Raw genomic sequence first — 19,541 nt, 5'->3', positions numbered from 1 at the left:
GACCGCAGACCAGGACGACTCTAACGAAATCTAGGTCACAAGGTACAGGTGCATTTACGAAAGTAGACAGGAACGACGGAGCGAGCAGGTATATTGACTTATGTTGATATTATGATATATATTATTTTGTTTATTCCCATGCCAGTCTAACGAACTGTCAATTGTTTTGTGTGGCAGTAATCCAAATTTCATGTTGGCTACGTGCACATTGAACGCCATTTTGATGCAAAGATTTCTTCCCGGCAAATGTCAGTATAGGACATTTGTAATCAGTTCATATTTTCTTTAAAATATCGACAGATTGAGAGAGTTTGGTTGTCATGCATTACGTTATACATGTAGTAGTATAATCATTGGTGAACCTGAATTTTCTACACTGACATGTGCACAGAAAACTACATATGATGTACCACAAACAGGCAGTTTGGTCATGCTGTGATACGACGTAATCACAGGATGTGTCAATTGACCGAGCGATATTACATTGTCATTTCATATTCCGAGAGCCGATACAGTAGTAGCTATATTGACCCATATACCTTTTTTCAATAGTAAATATTTAAGAAGCCCGATTTTTCTCTGGCCCGACACCAGACTTTGACATTTTGACAGATATAAGTCTGGTCTATCAGGGCTAGAGAAAACTTTGGCTATAACAAATATTATAGGCTAGGTTATCAGGAGTGTTTACTTTATTCATAGCATGTTCCAACATGCATTGGCCACTTTATCTGATTTGATCTTGGCTCTCGGGTACAGAATACCACATACATTGAATGTACCACAGACAGGCTACATTGATCAGTTTTAGCGCGAACTCAGCATGCTGTAATACGAAGCAATCACAGGTTATGTCATTTGACCGAACGAAAATTACATGGTCCTTTCCTAACCCGAGAGCCGATACAACAGTAGCTATATTGACCCATAAACCTTTTCAATAGCATATATTTAATTAGCCCGAGTTTCCTCTGGCCCTGACACCAGACTTTGACATTTTGACAGATAGATGTCTGATCTATCAGGGCTAGAGGAAACATGCACTAACATTTGATATAGGCTAGGTTATCAAGAGTTTTCACTTTATTCATCGCATGTTCCACCATGCACTGGCCACTTTATCTGATTTGATTCTGGCTGTCTGGTAAGAATCTTTACCACTTTACTTTCTCTTTCGTTTTATACGGCACTTCTTAGTATATATTAAATGGACATCACGTGAAGAGCCCTATTTTTTAAGGAATGTATGTATTGTATGCACTTCTACTTATGTTTGTTTGTTTGTTTGTTTGATTTTGTTTAACGTCCTATTAACAGCTAAGGTCATTTAAGGACGGCCTCCCCTGTGTGCAAGATGCATGCGTGTAGTGTATGTATGTGTATTTTGGGAGGCTGCGATATGTTCGTGTTTGTCTTCTTGTAATAGCGCGGAACTGATGCCGACTTTATAGTGCTACCTCACTGAAACATACTGCCGAAGACACCCAGCAGGACGCCCCACCCGGTCACATTATACTGACAACGGGCGAACCAGTCGTCCCACTCCTAATTTGCTGAGCGTTAAGCAGGAGTAGAAACTGCCATTTTTAAAGACTTTGGTATGTCTCGGCCAGGGGACAGAACCCAAAGCCTTCCTCACAGGGGCGAACGCTCAACAAATGGCCAAAAGTGAGGCATTGTCAAGGGAGACATTAGGAAAAAGAAAGTTATTTAGAAAGGAGAGAAGAGATAAGGTCCCAAATTTAGTCGCCTCTTACGATCATGCAATTGGGGGCAGCAGGTTCAATTCTTACGCCCTACCTGCAGGGCAGCTTCTACTTATGTTACCTCGCTATCCCCATATTCATAGTCCGTTCCAAATGTCCAGTTTGACCACTTGAGTTGTTAGGGAAAGCCCTGCTAAAAATAGCGCCGATAACAGCACCTGACTAGGCAGTGGTCTGAGCGAGATGAAACGGTTTCCAATGGGGCCCCCGGAGAGGGGCCGTCAGGCAACTGCAACTTCTTACCGCACTATGAATCCAAGTAATATGATTTCTAAGTCCGTATTCAAACTTATTGAACAGTAATTATTCATCATCAGAAGTTAATTGCACACTTGCCAATATTCAGAATTTCAATTTATTTAGTTTTAAACATATTTGTTGCCAATAAAATTGAACAAGGGATGGGGCACAAGTTTTTACAATTTATCACAGTCTTCTCCCGTCATACCTTTACAATTAAATGTTAAAAATGATGATAGGTATCACCATAAAGTATATATAAATAAATATATATTAAATGTATTACCGGAATGTGACCTGTACAGATGGTACGGGGCTAAACACCTTCCCTCAACCATGGGACAAACCTTTCTGTAAAAAGGAATATTCACGAGACGAATATCCCTTTTCAAATGTTTTCATAAAGTGCATATATGCAATGACAAACTACACGCGTATAAAAAAGAGAAATGTTTGTAAAAATATTATTGCATTGAACAACTCGATGTCTTTCGCCATTTTCTTTTTCTAGACCATGCATTTACATTTATGTATACTCTCTTTCCCACTTTCATTGTCTCCATACGCTAACACTTGGTAAGTCATATTAGCCATCACACACAATGAACTGTATGGCAATACCACTACGTGTACATGTAGAATATGTGTCAGATATGGAACGTGTTGAGATACTTGATAATTATATTTTTTTCAATACTTTACATAGATTAAAGCATTCTTGTAAATGGACTCTTTTTTATGTTGAGACAACTTTTCTTTAATCTTTTCTTTTTTGTCCGAAACAGAAGCCGTAGTTATCGGCAACACGCGTCATTTTTACAACGTAAACAAATGTTTTCCCCCTGTTTTCAATACGTATTCCGATTCTATCTGAAGTCGAAAATTAATTCTTTATAGAGTAAAGGTTGTTATATGATCATACATTCTAAGTCAACATCATATGAAAAATTACGATTTAAAAAAAAAAATGTTATGCGATCCTATTTACTAGAAGTAGGTTCTCCTTCCTCAGTTATTCGTCCTGGTCCGTCATTTTGACATTTTTAATCTAAAATGACTGGCCGTGTGAAGTAAGCGAAAGAAAGGTGTTGTACCGTGTCAGCTACGAAGCGAAAAGTTGTTAAATGGTCAAAAGATAGCACAAGGAGTACGTTACCGAATCATTATTGCAGGTGGGAAATATTCAAGCAGAAAATAACTGCCCTAGCAATTAGGACAGTGCATGTTTTCTTCCTGATAGCCGGTTACGCTGAAATGGAATCGACAGAAATGCTAGCGCTGTTTATGTTATGAATAAATATCTAAAACTATTAAAGTCGCTATTATCTTTGTTTGAGTTTGAACACAGATGAACTTATTATGATTTTTTTTATTCAAAGTACTGCCATTTCCATTCTTGAACGACTTATGAAATGTTGTATACATCATCAATACCAAAGATAAACTCTGACGTTGTGCACCATTGATCAATATTTTGATCAAGCTATTTTTATGGGAGTTATGTCCCTTCTCCGATATCCTATACATTTGTCTTAAGGATCCCCGACCGTCCACCTAAAAATGTTTTGAGGCATTGGATTTTTTTTCTACGGCTTCGCTATAGCATAACCAAATTATTTCTGAACAATCATCCATACCTTGGGGTAGTTTCTTTAGATGTTTTGGGATATTATGAAATTTCGAATATTTTTTCGTTTTTTTTTTAAATGGAACAAAATGAAACAAAATACATTTTAATTGAGGCAACAATGTTTTTTTTAGAAATATAACACATAAAAAATAATAACAATGTTAATATTGATGAACAAAACACAAAAAAACCTGAGCAATTTTCTAACAATAATACTAAAACAAGCAAAAATGGCCGTTACATGAATCAATAAAATTCCGAGTGCCAATGCACACGTTTAGGACAACGAAACGAAAATATAGGTGACCAAAAATATTGCGGACTTACATATTATACAAAAAATACAAAAAATAAACAAAAAATAAACAAAAAAGCGAGACAACTCTTACATTGTACCAATAATAATTATAAATCCCAAAAAGTCTTATATACAATTTACAACATTCAATATAGCACTCTTTATATACGAATATAATACAGTAGGCATTACCAACCAATAAAATTACTTCAAATATAATAACCAATATAAAACGAATTGCACATTGTGTATGAATACCATTATAACAAACAATGTACTTTTACTGTGTCATAGCAAAAGTGTCACAATGAACAACAATAACAAAGTTTCACATACTTTACATACATGTAACAATAATAAATTTCTACATAATGAACAAATAACATACTATGTTGTGATATTAAAAATCACACTATATACAACAATAATAAACTTTAAAAATCTGAACAAAACAATAATAAACTTTCACATTACATTGTATGTACAGATAACAACATACCATATTGTGATATAAAAAATATCACACTATATAGCAATAATAAACTTTGTCATTATATACAGATAACAACATATATTGTGGTTTAACAAATATCACACTATACAACAATAATAAACTTTTACATTATGTACAAATAACAACATACGATATTGTGCTATAAAAATATCATATTGTAAAAATAACACTGTTGTATGTAACATAGAAAATGAACTTGAAATATAGACATATTGGCATATACACGTTATATAATCCTGACTATTGACTTTGTGATGTATAAAAAAAACTTCCAAGGCCAAAATGCTTTCCTGTTGGGTATACAACCGTAGCCTAGTCCCGCATTCCTTACAACCTTTCTGGTCCAGGTATTTAGATAACATCGCGAGTTCAACCACTCGTCTACCCTGCGATCAGGTTAAAAGTTATTGGCGTATTCGTAATCACTAGTACTGGAGGGATCTTCATCGGACGTCGGTGTCGACTCATAAGTAAAATTGTCTGTAAGCATCAGTAGCCAGCGTCTCTTCAATGTGTGAACAATTGTCACTTTGTTTCGTCGCATAGTCGTGGTCTAGCAGTTGATATTGGACATCGTTGTTGTTAGTATTGTCAGTTGATGCGTTTAGTTTACATTTAAAACGGCCGATTTTACGTCGGGCTTGCATGTCGGCCATCACTGCCACGAAGTTGTTTACATCGTTACGACAGCTTTTATTCCCACACATTCCGCGATTTGAGATTTTCAACGCAACGGACACAACTCTGTACTCGAATTGTTATTCAAACGAAATCTATTCAAGGGAAGATAACAAGATTGTCGAATGGTTATCAGGGGCAGGTGATTCTAACACTAAAAAACGACAGTGGAGTTCTTTAGTGTTTTGCTCTGGCTGGAACGGGGATCCTTAAGGTCATAGAAGTGTATTGATAAACGGAATGAGGAAGTACATCCCTAGTTGGAAATCCAATGCAGTATCACAGTTTCCGCATATTCTAATGTTTAATATTAAACTGATGAATATTGTATGTTTATTATTGACAGGACAGTGTGTTCGATCAATGAGTCACATGTTTCCATTTTTCTGTACTTTAGGAAACCGGCTACCTATTGTGTATTTCACTACTGTGAAGTTTTTCAATGTATATAGTTTTATTATAAAATGACAATTTTTAATCGTTTATAGATAATTAATTTTACACAATTTCAGCATTTATTAAATTGTTATACACTTTTCAAAATTCACTCCTTTTTACATAAATTTCCATTTAAAATCCTTACAATTCTGACAACCTATATTTTTTTGTTACTTCAAAGCAATATAACAACAAAATTTGAAGAAATTCTACAGAGAAATGGTGACACAATCCCATTACCTTAAGTTGTATTTCAACCGATATTATTGCAACTTTGTAAAAATTCAACAGTTCCCTATAGAGTTGTGCGCTTGCGTTTTATTTTTAATTGCTACTTTTCATTAGGAGCTTTCCCTTTTTACTGATTTTCCGTTTTATAAATTTGTTCGGAGAACTGCCTCTTCCATTCATTCACGATATTTTGATTTTAATTATTTTGAAAGCAGGTGTGACCTTGTTTTCAAACCCCCAATCGTCGCAAAGTGCCGCCGGGGTTAGTCTCGATCAACCAGACTCTTGTTGACTGCGCAAGCCAAGCCGAATAGTGATCAAACGCCTGGTTAAACGAGACTACGCTGGGGTTTGATTTGTAAACACTTTGTCCTCTTCCGTTGCTTCTCAATGCGTGAAAGCCTTCTGGGAAATTGAGGCCGCATACTGTTTACAAAAAAATATGATGGTCAACCCTACGTTATTGATATTTATTACAGTTTACTAGTGAAATATCATAAATTCTCCATTTGATAAAAGCATATCTTTAATGCAGTGAAGATGAACAAAAACATTATAGCTTCACAAGTAAAAAGTTCGCTCTTAGTATTGTCCAATCTTAACGGTACATTATATTCTCTGCGTAGATTTTTGGTTTAAACTTTAGATAAAGTGACGGCAGAAAAAGTGGCCGTGTTGCCTACCTTTGCAGCAGACATTATTGTATTTACATAACTACACAATTTACATCATTTTCTTACCAGATAATACTAGCACTTGGCAGAATTGGAGTGAAAACCCATTCAAAATGGCGCTCTGTATTGTTATCAAACGTGACGTCATTACAACTTGGCGTCAATAACTTCGCTGCACATTCCCGCGCTTTTCTGATGACGCAATATTCGCGCCGCGGGACGTGAAAAAAATGTTACAGTTGGAAAATGTCTTTGTTTTTCCCGTTCAATGCGATATATCCATTTCCTTTGTATAAAATGAATATGTGATAACAACCAAAAAAACAGCGTTGTGCTAAAATATGTCTTCATAGCAGTCTCGATAAGTAATCATTATTATTCAAAAGGGTGTGGAGTTACGATTGACGATTTAACCTAGAAGACGGTTGCTATTTGCAAATAATCGCTACAAAATAAAGTCCTGAAATATCCCGGAATGAAAATTGACGAAACAGGTTTTTTTCAGGGGTTAGTTGGGTTCACTTTTGGCTTAATAGTCCACTACCGGTGAGACCGGAGGAGTATAGTTTTCCTCTCCGTCCGTCTGTGTACGTACGTGCGTAACACCAATGTTAGGTCAATGTCAAGGTCACCGTAACAATTTTTAGAAAATCCTTGTCATCGCTCTAGCGGCTTTATTCCTTGAGGGATTTTGACCAAACGTCATACAATTACAAAGGACCATACTATCTTGGACGATTTTGAGATTCCAGGTTGTCGGGTTTAAGGTCAAGGTCACCGTTACTATTTTTAGAAAATCCTTGTCAGCGCTCTAGCGGGTTAATTCCTGGAGAGATTTGGATCAAACTTCACACAATTACAACGGACCATAATATCTCGAACAAGTTTGAGTTTCAGGGTCGTTGGGTCATGGTCAAGGTCACCGTTACTATTGTCAGCGCTCCGGCGGCTTAGTTCCTTGAGGGATTTTAATCGAACTTCATACAATTAAAAAGAAAACAATTTCTCGGACAACTTCGAGTTTCAGGGTTGTCGGGTCAAGATCAGCGTTACTATTTTTAGAAAATCCTTGTCAGCGCTCTAGCGGCTTCATTCCTTGGGGGATTTTAATCTAACTTTACTCCATTACACAGAACCATAATATCTCGGACAATTTAGAATTTCAGGGTTGTTAGGTCAAGGTCAAGGTCACTGTTACTATTTTCAGAAAATCCTTGTCAGCGCTTTAGCGGCTTCATTCCTTGAGGGATTTTGACCAATTCACACAATTACAAATGACCATAATATCTCGGACATATTTGAAATAGCATGTACACATTATGGTATAGAAACATTAGGATACCTACAGACAAAATATAACTTCAAGGTTCAAAGTTCAAGGGGCCGTAACACTGTTCAAAGAGCAATAATGAACTGAATTAAACTGGATAAGTAACACGTTATTACAAATTTGTGATGATATTCACGTATCTTTATCACCCTTGCTATGAATTGATTTAATACCACAAAAGCAAAAAAAAATTAACAATCATTTTATTTTACAAACATTACAATTTCTTGTATTATTAGCTCACCTGAGCTTATGCCGTGGCGCAGCGTCCGTCGTCGTGCGTCGTCAACTTTTCTTTAAAACCTATCTCCTTAAACACCAAAGAGGATTTCAACCAAATTTAGTCTGAAGCATCAGTAGGGACAGGCAATCATTTCTTAAAATGAGGTTTGTTCGAACCCTGAGGCCAGTGGGCGAGGCCCTGGAGGGAAATTTGCTTTAAAACGCATCTCCTCCTAAACGCCAAAGAAGATTTCAACCAAATTTGTTCTGAAACTTCATTAGGGGAGGGCAATCATTTCCTAAATAAATTAGGCTGGTTCGACCTCTGGGGCTAGGAAGACCGGGCCCCAAAATGGAAAATTATCTAATAGTTTGCTCTAAGACGCTAATACCCCCTAATTGCCTGAGTGTATTGTACAAAATTTGGTCAAAAACATTATTTAGGAAGAACAAACATTTCTTAATTGAATGAGGTTGATTTGACCCCTGCGGTCCTAAGAAATGGTACAGCTTCATTATCATATATTCTATGGTGTAGTTTTCATACAATTGGTTTCTAGGTTTATAAAAGCTAATAGTTGAATGAAAATATAAGTATTGTCTAATTACACCCTGTAATATGAAATATTACTTATTTTTAAAATCTGTTAACTTGGCAACTAAATGGAGGCCCCTGATTAGTTGAAAGTAAGATATTGTGGTCCCAGTTGGGTTAGAACATAGATTTTGTCTGGGTTTGAGGAAATTTCATATAAAGATGTACTAATGCATTCAGAAGTAATGATTTACATAGAAAACCAGGTGAGCAATACAGGTCCAATGGACCTTTTGATATTTCATTAAAATCAATTACATGCTAATTGTATCCTTTTCATTTTCCGAGGCCGGTAGAGGACATGTATTTTAGCAATATTCAGTATGCTTGTTGATAGTGTTTTCTACATGTGTTCCCATATGAAACAAGTCTTTTTGTATTTTGAAGAATACCAGCTATTCAAAATTTGACTATTTCCAACAAAAACCAAGTATTTTTAGATAACTTCAAACACTATATCGAAATACACATATACCTTTTATGTATTTGTAGGTTAAGTAAATATGCCGAGAACATATGTAGACAATGCATCCAACCGAAGTATTGGAAGGGTCGGAATGCCAGTCGGGAGCATGCCTGTTTCAGGGAGGTCATCCGGGTCTTCCGCTAGTGGTGGCGGAGCAGGTTTCGGAGGATCCAGTTCCGGGGGATCAAGCTATGGAGGATCATCAAAAAATACCTACGTAGACAATGCGTACAACCGAAGCGTTGGAAGAGTGGGAATGGATCATGGAACAGCGGTGATGTCAAGACCCTCCTCCTCTTCAACATCGCAAAGCTCTTCTCCTAGGACATACGTGGATAATGCCCAAAACAGGAGAGAAGGTAGGGTGGGAATGGAGCATGGAACAGCGGTGATTTCAAGACCCTACTCCTCTTCAACATCGCAAAGTTATTCCTCAAAAACATACGTGGATAATGCCCAAAACAGGAGAGAAGGTAGAGTTGGAATGGAGCACGGAACAGCGGTGATTTCAAAGAGTTCTTCACAGTCACCTGGTGCTAGAGTATATGTTGATACCCCCTTTAACCGGCGCTTGGGGCGTGTTGGCATGCCGCTCGGATCTATGTCTGTGTCACGTTCATCAGGAAGGTCCGGATCTAAGATGGGACCACCAATCAACCGGAAAGAAAGCAGCATGACACGTTGGGTTAGAGACTTGACAGATAGATATTATGAGCGACCAGTAAGTATTTCGCAGTATCCGTTTTTGATACAGATAATATGCTTAATGCTACAGGTATATATGACATGCGTCCAATTAGGGGATAATCCTACTGTATTTTGAAATTTGCGATGGTACATCGTAATTATACTGTCGCATATTGAGTGTTACTGGCGACGCGGAGCAGAGCCAGTAAAACAGTATAATCACAATATGCTACCGAAAATATCAAAATACAGAAGGGTTATCCCCATTCTAATTCACTTTAAACTGCAACCACCGAAAGGAATGACTATTTAAAAATATTTTTGAGTTATTTCTTCAAATTCTGGGTATCTCTGCTCTGAATTGGTGACGTCAGAAATATTCAAAGTGAGGCGGAATAACGTTGACCTTTTGGGTCCTTGGTGTCATGGATATTCAATTTCATGACGTTTCAGGGCCAGTCAAAGTCATCGACGTCATTAGCAATTGCCATCCGGGCTTTAATGCAAATGAGAAATTTAGGGACGGTATATCATGGTTGAACTCTCGTACATTGTTTTGATTGACCATTCAAATGCCGTGTTACATCTCAAATAAATTAGAAAATCGTTTAGAGATTGACACAACAAACCCGGAAATTACTGAAGGTTAATTCAATGATTTAAAAAAACTAGATATAACACTTACACAAATCACAGGAATTAAGTAGATAGCAGCAATAAACACAAGGGAAAACCAAAGTGTCAACAAAACTATTATTAGAACTTCTAATCGATAAAACTGGGGCAAATATGAACAAAGGAGAGATTTACATGGATATCGTCTATATCTTAGTTTCGAGACAATCTCCTTTAAACGTCTGCATAAATACTTCGAGAAAATCCACTTAAATATTTGATACTAATGTTTTTAGATAATTATCTTAAATGCTTCACATTGACGTTGGTTTGAATTATTTACTTTAATATTTAGTGAATTTGTAAATGTAAAGGAAAAGTATATAATGCTTGCTGTACCCTTAGGTTCTGTATTTCAATCGTCTTTCAGGAAGAAGATATGGACCTAGGACATATACAAGAAGACTATTTGTACGCCGAGGAAGTTAGTGAGCAGGCAGCGGACCTCATCAACCGTATGGAACAGGTCCGGTTATGCCAACAAGAATCACAAAAGAGCAAAGAACCTTTGACGTCATTTGATCTTCTGAAAAGTTATCGTGGTGAAAAAATCGAATTTGATGAGCTGGATATGAGAAAAAAGATTGGCCATGGAGGATTCGGAGATATCTATTGCGCTAAATGGAAGGGTACTGTAGTGGCTGTTAAGAAACTGCGGGTCCAGAGAGTATCGAAAAAACGATTACAAGAGTTTACTTCGGAAGTGCAAGTCTTCTGTGCACTCGACCATCCTAATATCGTCAAGTTCATTGGCGCCTGTTGTGTGACCCCGAACATCGCTATCGTTATGGAGTTCATGGAAAGCTGTCTGTTCCAAATACTTCACATGTCTGCAGATTCGGATGCCACCCTTACAGAAGACAACAAGCTGAGCATCATTATTCAGATATCCCGTGGACTAGCATACTTGCACGAGAAAAACATCGCTCATTGTGACATCAAGTCCCAGAACGTCTTGATGGATTCCAGGGAGGGTGGTTACGTGGCGAAGATTACTGACTTCGGGCTTAGCATGATGAGAAATAGTTCCGATACGTCGTCAACAGCGCATGATCAGGTAAGAGTTGCACATTGGGGTTGACGAATATGTGTTAATAGTAGATACATTCGAAAATTGACTTTTTCCCAAAAAGCCTGCTCTCAACGAAAAACAAAACATTTCAATTATTAAAAGATATTTAATTCAAACTTTTGACTATTTACAAGAGCAGATCAGTTATGGAATGTATAGTTATATATATCCTACATTTCATTTAATATATAAAGCTTACATTTTCCCTTAAGTATCTGCTATTGTGAAAATTCAAACGTTTCTACTTTGTTTGACCCATACAGTGTACCTTATTTTAAAGTGGGGAATATGATACAGAGATGATAGGATGTGCATGCTACACAGGACATTGCACAAAGAGTACCAAACAGGGGAGGTAATTCGATATGTCTTGTCACTTTCATGATACCGTTACTGGAATTTATATATAATAGAGAGATCGAGTTACCTGAATTGATACCATTTATATAGAGAAAAAGGCCGAGCTGTCTTCCAATGTACATTCTCCCTGTAACCTTGTAAATATCCCCATGTGTGCAGTTTATCTGGTTCAATTACAAGCATTTATTACGAGCATTAGACATTATGTAAGGATATGACGATGGTATTTAGCTCACCTGGTCCGAAGGACCATAGTGAGCTTATGCCGTGGCGCAGCGTCCGTCGTCCGTCGTCCGTCATCAACTTTTTACTTAAAACCTATCTCCTCCTAAACGCCAGGGAGGATTTCAACCAAATTTAGTCTGAAGCATCACTAGGGGAGGACATTAATCTCGTAAATAAATGAGGTTGGTTCGACCTCTGGGACCAGGGGGCGGGGCCCTGAAGGGGATCTTAGCTTAATTTGCTTTAAAACGCATCTCCTACGCCATTGAGGATTTCAACCAAATTTAGTCTGAGGCATCACTAGGGGAGGGTAATCATTTCTTATATAAGTGAGGTTGGTTCGACCCCTGAGGCCAGGGCCCTGAAGAGGAACTTAGCTCAATTTGCTTTAAAACGCATCTCCTCCTTAACGTCAGAGAGGATATCAATCAAATTTAGTCTGAAGCAGCACTAGGGAAGTGCAATCATTTCCTAAATAAATGAGGTTGGTTCGACCCCTGAGGACAGGGGGGCGGGGCCCTGAAGGGGAAATTTGCTAAATTTGCTTTAAAACGCATCTCCTGCATAACGCCAGAGAGGATTTCAACCAAATTCAGTCTGAAGCATCAGTAGGGAAGGGCAATCATTTCTTAAATAAATGAGGTTGGTTCGACCCCTGAGGCCATGGGGGCGGGGCCTTGAAGGGGAACTTAGCTAAATTTGCTTTTAAAACGCATCTCCTCCTAAACTCCTTAGAAGATTTTAACCAAACTTGCTCCGGAACTTCATTCATAATAAAATAAGACTAGTTCGACACCTGGTGCTAGAAAGACCGGACCCTAAACAGGAAAATTATCGAATATATTGGTTTAAGACGCTAATACCCCCTAGTGCCTGAGTGGATTGTACCAAATTTGGTCAAAAACATTATTGAGGAAGAACAAACAATTTTTAATTGCATGAGGTTGATTTGACCCCTGCGGTCCTAAGAAATGGTACAGCTAGATTATCATATTCTATGGTGTAGTTTTCATAAATTGTTAAAAATTGGATTCTAGGTTTATAAAAGTTTTTAGATGAATAAAAAATTAAAGTATTGTCTAATTACACCCTGTAATATGAAATATTACTTATTTCTAAATCTGTTAACATGGCAACTAAATGGAGGCCCCTGATTAGTTGAAAGTAAGATATTGTGATCCCAGTTGGGTTAGAACAAAGATCTTGTCTGGTTTTGAGGATATTTCATATAAAGATGTACTAATGCATTCAGTTGTATGACTTAAATATAAAACCAGGTGAGCGATACAGGTCCAATGGACCTCTTGTTTTTTCATTTAAACTGTTATGACTCGTGTAACGACACGTGTTGGGATTTGATTGACATAGGGTATGTTATCATCTATGAAGTGGGACATTTCGCATTTACTTAAATTAGTGTGAGGAAACACAATACTTGGTTTCTCCAATTAAACAATGATAAGGCCCGAGTGAAACATGATTAATAAGGGGAAACAAATAATCGTGTTTCCTTGTTCAAAGACAATACATAGAATAATAACATGATACATGTAGCAAAGATGATCAAGTTGATGAGCCATTTTTGCTGTCTGCTTTAGTCACTCGGGCTTCAGCTGTGGCGGTTCTTGTCTAATGTTACAAAGAGGCCCGCTCTGATTAAGGGAAATATGACCGGGGACGTAAGGTTGACATCATGTTTTATTTCCCCATCATGTGCTTAATATAATCCAATCAGACACGCTATTATAGAGATAAGGTATACCTATATGCAATAGCATGTGTCATTGCTGAACGTTTCCTGTGTTTTTAATTGTTGACTTAAGTTGATTCTTTGTTATTCAACAGGTGCGGAACATCGGAACTCCTCGTTATTCTGCCCCTGAAGTACTGCGCGGGGAACTGTTAGACCGCAAGGCTATGATGAGAGCCGATGTTTACTCTCTTGGTCTTTTGGTGTTTGAGATCATCTCCGAAGATGAACCATTTGATTCCCTAAATGCCAAACAAATAGAACGTTATGTAGGAAATGGAGAGAAAATACCTGTGTTTGGATCTGACATAGATGAAAATGTAGAGGAAAACGTCAAAACATGTTGGAGCCGGGATCCGTCCCGGCGACCTTCTGCACCAAGTTTTCGTGATTCTGTTGAAAGGTGGGAGTCTCTCTTCATGTGACACTAAGATGACATTTACTCACAATTAAAAGAATAATGTGAGAGGCGAACGCCGTCAGGAGTTTACTATCACCTTTCCTTAATGCTTTATGCTAACCAAGTGTGTTTTTGTTGTGGCTGAAGCATATTCTGGTGTCAATTGTTATGCGATGCTATATACACGACGGTGGTTCAATAACTATTGTCATTTAGACCGGGCTGCTATGATAAGAAAAGATGTTTACTCTCTTGGTCTTGCGGTGTTCGCGATCATCTAGGAAGATGAACCATTTGATTCCCTAAATGTTAATCTCGTCAGAGCACTTCTAGAGGCAAATCGTTTCCATGAAAGCTTTTTGTTTTAAGTTAAAGAATCACAAAAAGACACAGGGACTTGGAGCTGGAACACTGGGTGAATCTTCAAAAATGTCTATACAATATTGCTTTTTTGAGATGAACTATTGTCGTGAACTAGTTTGACGCAATTTAACTCTTACCCTTGTTAGGCTTCAGTACTTTGTCTCTATAAAACTCGGCAGTGATAGTTCCCCGGACTTCCAAGGTATCGGAACCACAGACCCACTAGAATTGAAAACCAAACGGAATATAAAACTTACTTTGCGCTTGTAATATGTCATGCAATCACTGGAATTTTCTTGATTTCTCGAAAACCATTGCTTGTTATTAATGTGCCTTTGGGATTCAAAGTAATAGACCAAGGTCGTTTCCCCTATAATAATCTCAGCTAGCTTTCTTGAGTCGCAATCTCCGAAATTTGTCAATATTTTTTGTTTAGTGTAACTTAGTATCGGAAACTGTATATATGTTTTGATAACAGCACATTTTAAACGTTTGGCCTTTTATTCAGATGTCAGCAAATCAGGGATCCATCAGGCACAAAGCTTCCCTCAATTCCAGCACTTGGTCAGAATACAATGTGCACTGCCTTCTGAAAGTCTGACAATATGTCTTGAGCTATTTCAGAAACAGTAAAATCATCCTTAAGTATTGCTTTCACAGGCAGCAATGTTCTTCTTTGATGCTGCAACAACTGACCTATCTGGCCGTGTCCTTTTAAATGTCAACTTTACCATTCTTGATTTTTTTCATTCACCTAAAAACAGTTCTCAAAGTTAGGGTAGAGGTATTTATTTTTGCATGTATTTGTGTTGGCGGTATCTTTGAAGCATCGTGTGCTTTGATATTGGAGTGAACTTCAGATTAAGTCTCAACCTTCATTTAAGCATTGAAACGTAGCCACTTGTTTATACCGTTCAGCAATGAATAACTTGATCAGTTCTTGTCTGATCATGTGGAAATATCTCACTGTTCTGTGCAGTCTGCCAATGCGCTAAACTCTTTTAATTGCCATAATATTGGATCCGTCTGTTTAAAATTCGGTCAAATATTTCTTTTTCTCAAAGGTTTTACAACCTCGTAAATATTCTGAGTTGTGTAAGAGAGCGTGTATCCCATGAGTTGGTGAAAACCAATTATCATTCACCGCAAAAGTATTCAGTTGTAATATCAGTGTGGTTTGCTATTCTTTGCGTTGTTTAAATGAAGGGGAAGAAACTCCTTCTATTCTTGCATTGTAACAGAACCCGATCCATTGGTTTCCCTCAGTGTCAAGGCCTCAATTACATCTGCATTGTATTATAATTGCGTATTTTAATATTAACTTTATGGTCCATTGTTGGTATTGTGTCCAAGATAATTTCACTCGCTCCAATATATATATTTGCACGTACTGACGTTTTAACATATTCCTTTTACGGTATAAGATCAATGTCGTTGTAAAGGGTACTATTTTTTACTCTCCGTAACACGATTATAAGACGCATATGAGTTAGTATCAACTTTATCTCTCTAATTCAGGATATAATTGACATCAGCAAGCGCGTATTAGTGCACCGCATAATCCTCTCTCAGTAAAATAGTTTAAATGTGTTGTTACGTCGTTTTATCAGTGCTTGTTAGTGTCACCTTTGCGTAACGACTTGGTAGTGTGTTAGGCTGAAAACGATAATCCGAAGGTTTTCACCGGATAGTTTCTCAGAATATTATAGTGCAGTTCTACTCAAGTAATATATGCACGTGTCACATGACGTTTTAGGCGATATCAAAGTTGATGGGTGTCACGCGCCTTCAGACATGTAAAGTAACGCGCGGTGGTCACCCATCCAGCTACTGACCACGCTGCTGAAATAGTGAGCGTGTCCCCGGGTTGTACCGCATCACTGGAAAAGCTAACTTATCAGTAAAGCAGTATTTTCCCCACTAGCATTCCTTGGCTGTAGTCTGTCTATTTGTATATGCTAATTTGGTAAGTTTTTGTATGTAAGGCCACAAAATAGATAGGTTCATATCAAAATTATGACTATCTTACTCATGGGTGGATTCGCTGAGTGTTTAACACTCCGGACTCTACGCAGGCGGCCAGGGTTCGATCCCTAAAGTCATCGTACGCATTGAAACTCCAACAACCCAGCTGGAATATAAAACTGTTCCAGGAGGGTGTTGTGTTATCTGTACTGTAGCAAAAATATGCCGTTGGAAGCAAGGTCCCTCTACAAACAGAAACCATTACATCTCTAGCACACACGCAGGAATACACACATATTGAGATATCAGCCAGGTGGCATGGGACTTGTAGTTATCGCCTTATAAGGCAGATCCAGCATTTTTTTCAAAACTGTATTGATTTATGTATTTTTTAATGTATTTTTAATTCTATTGATTGTATTAATTTCATATCTATGTATTGTGAAGGGCTTGAGCGTGGCTTATTCTAGCTAGATAGGATGGATGCTGTATCAAATGTTGTATAATTATGTTTTGTCCGCCGCTTTCACCGAAACGGGGGATATTAATTTGGGTTTGTCCGTCTGTGTGTCTGTCACGCTTCGTTTCATTGCAATAACTAAAAGAAATGTTCACCGAATTTCTTCAAACTTGGTCACGGGGTTAAATGCCTTAAGGGCTCGGCCAAGTTCGATGACCATTTTCAACCTACAATTTGTCCTTTGTCCTACCAGCGGGGGATATACATTCCACGAATTTGCTTGTTTTATTATATGTTTAGATAATTTGTATCTTATCAAGGATGTTTTTGCACTTACTAGCTATATCTACTTTCGCATTTTTGTGAACCAAAGCGATTTAAATATGACGTAACGACTTCAGCTTGAGTCACAGGTAGATAATGTAAATCTACAAAAACCTGTATCACAAATGGTAATATTAGCGGGGATACGTCTTATTTTAATCATCATAATCATTTGATTTTATGTGCACACTTATTTTGAAATCTTATATGCTTATAAATGGATGGATTATATATCACGTGTTAGTTCTTTTTTTGCCAAAAGTTTGTTTTCAAATACTAGAAATAAAAAGTATGGTAGCACCTATGAACTTTTCATTTTTTTATTTTTAGGTCACCTGAGACAAAGTCCCCTCCTTTACACTATTTCAAAAATTAACAAAACTTGGTACAATCTTTCTTCCACTGTTTGCATTTTTGACATTTTAGAGTCTTAAACTGATTTCAATCTATTTGTAATACATGCAGATGCTTATTTGTAAGTTTTGTTCAGAACAATAATATGTCTCCAGTTCTTAAAATATCGTCTGGGTTTATTACCTTTTGGACGACATATTCTGACACCTTTTTTTTTTTTTTTTTTGTAATAAATAGCTGCCCGTTTTTGTATCCTACATTTAGAGATATATAATAAAATGATCTTAGACTTGCCAGAAAAATTTAAACGAAAAAATTCCTTTGTCGATGCAGAAAATCGGACAAAGTAGATATTATACTCAAGTAGCAATTTTATTTACTTAGGTACAGTAGTATTAATGGTCAAAGGAATAGAAACAAAACTAAAAAGTGTTCCGATATATATTATTATCGCGAATGTAGAAAAGTTATAATAAAACCCATATATTATAATATTTACATTTGCTCTGCATCGCCACAATATAATACTACCAAGGCAAGCTTCGTGTTATGAGACCATAACACAGGCGTAGCGATATCCATTATGGTTCAATAATATTCACCGTTTTATGTTAACTATCATAAAATTTGAATTGAATATATTGCTTGATTAAATTATTGAAATTGTATCGATATTTTAATGTTTATTTCAACGAAAATATTAAGCTGGAAGATTGAGACACAACCCTGACGATCGAGACACAACGCTGACGTTATTAAGCTGGAAGATTGAGACACAGCGCTTTAGTTACAAGTGTGTGTTTGAGTCTGTTGATATGAGAATGTGTTTGAGTGAATGCGTCTCCTGAGTATATCCTTCACCTTGTAAATGTAAAGATGTTAAACTCTGAACTTAGGAAAGAAAATACTGCAGAGGTGCCCAGGGTACTTTCTTTTCGAGGCGGCACGGGTGTGAAGATATTCACCCAATAAATTCCAACCAGTTGAACTTTCAAGGAGTTCAGGAGATTGATCCACTCCTAGGATAGCCCAATCTACCTTTACAAGACTAGTGTTTCATATGCACGCCCTGATTATGCTTTATTCTATACTTCTGTTTCTATTGATCTATTTTATGCTATTGCAGCATTTATCTATACTATTATTTCACAGTACGATTTGGTTCTATAGGGTTAAATGTCGGTTTTATAGGTTTAATGTCCTATCAACATCTAAGGAGATTTAAGGATGTGCCTCCACGTGTGTTATGTATGCATGCATGCATGTGTGTATGTGTGCAGAAGGGACCCAACACAATAGTACACTGACAACGGGTGAACCAGTTATTGCCATTCCCCAATATGCAAAACGTTAAGCAGGGAATAATAACTACAATGGTAAGGACTTTGGTATGTCCCGGCCTGGGGACAGAACCCATTGCCTTCCTCACGTTCAACATAAAAGCAAAAAGTGTGGTATTGCCAAGGAAGGCGCTAGCAAATAAAATGTAGCCAGAAGTAGAAATAAGTTACAATACAAATTTGAAGTACACTATTGATATCAGTATCATCTTGTTTATCAGTTTGATACCTAATATTTTGACAGAACTGACTGAGACAATAAATTTCATTACCATTTTTAAATTCATAATATTTTAGCGTATATTTTGTCATTTCTGTTGCTTTATTTGCATTATGTACATTGTCCACTTTACAGTGTTTTAACCATTAGTCGTAAGATATGCAAGTGTTCATTTTAATTCAATTGAGTGACCTATCATCATGCTTTTATTTGAATCATAACTCTATATCAATACTGTCCTTATTATTATTATTTAATATTCAT

The 19,541-nt window shown here is 37.1% G+C and overlaps 1 protein-coding gene across 1 annotated transcript; it reads left to right on the top strand.

The window, feature by feature from the left end:
• The first annotated feature begins 2 nt into the window (after nucleotides 1-2).
• Nucleotides 3-17,596, top strand: LOC110448991 (serine/threonine-protein kinase EDR1-like). The gene is made up of 4 exons (XM_021495559.1): nucleotides 3-88; nucleotides 9,109-9,803; nucleotides 10,815-11,501; nucleotides 13,947-17,596. Exons 2-4 carry the CDS (start codon nucleotides 9,120-9,122, stop codon nucleotides 14,274-14,276), a joined length of 1,701 nt encoding a protein of 566 aa, XP_021351234.1. The 5' UTR covers nucleotides 3-88; nucleotides 9,109-9,119; the 3' UTR covers nucleotides 14,277-17,596.
• The last annotated feature ends 1,945 nt before the right edge of the window (nucleotides 17,597-19,541 follow it).

Source organism: Mizuhopecten yessoensis, unplaced genomic scaffold (genome assembly GCF_002113885.1).
Source record: "Mizuhopecten yessoensis strain PY_sf001 unplaced genomic scaffold, ASM211388v2 scaffold4411, whole genome shotgun sequence".
Taxonomy (NCBI): Eukaryota; Metazoa; Mollusca; class Bivalvia; order Pectinida; family Pectinidae; genus Mizuhopecten; species Mizuhopecten yessoensis.
This window is presented reverse-complemented; position numbering and strand designations above follow the sequence as displayed.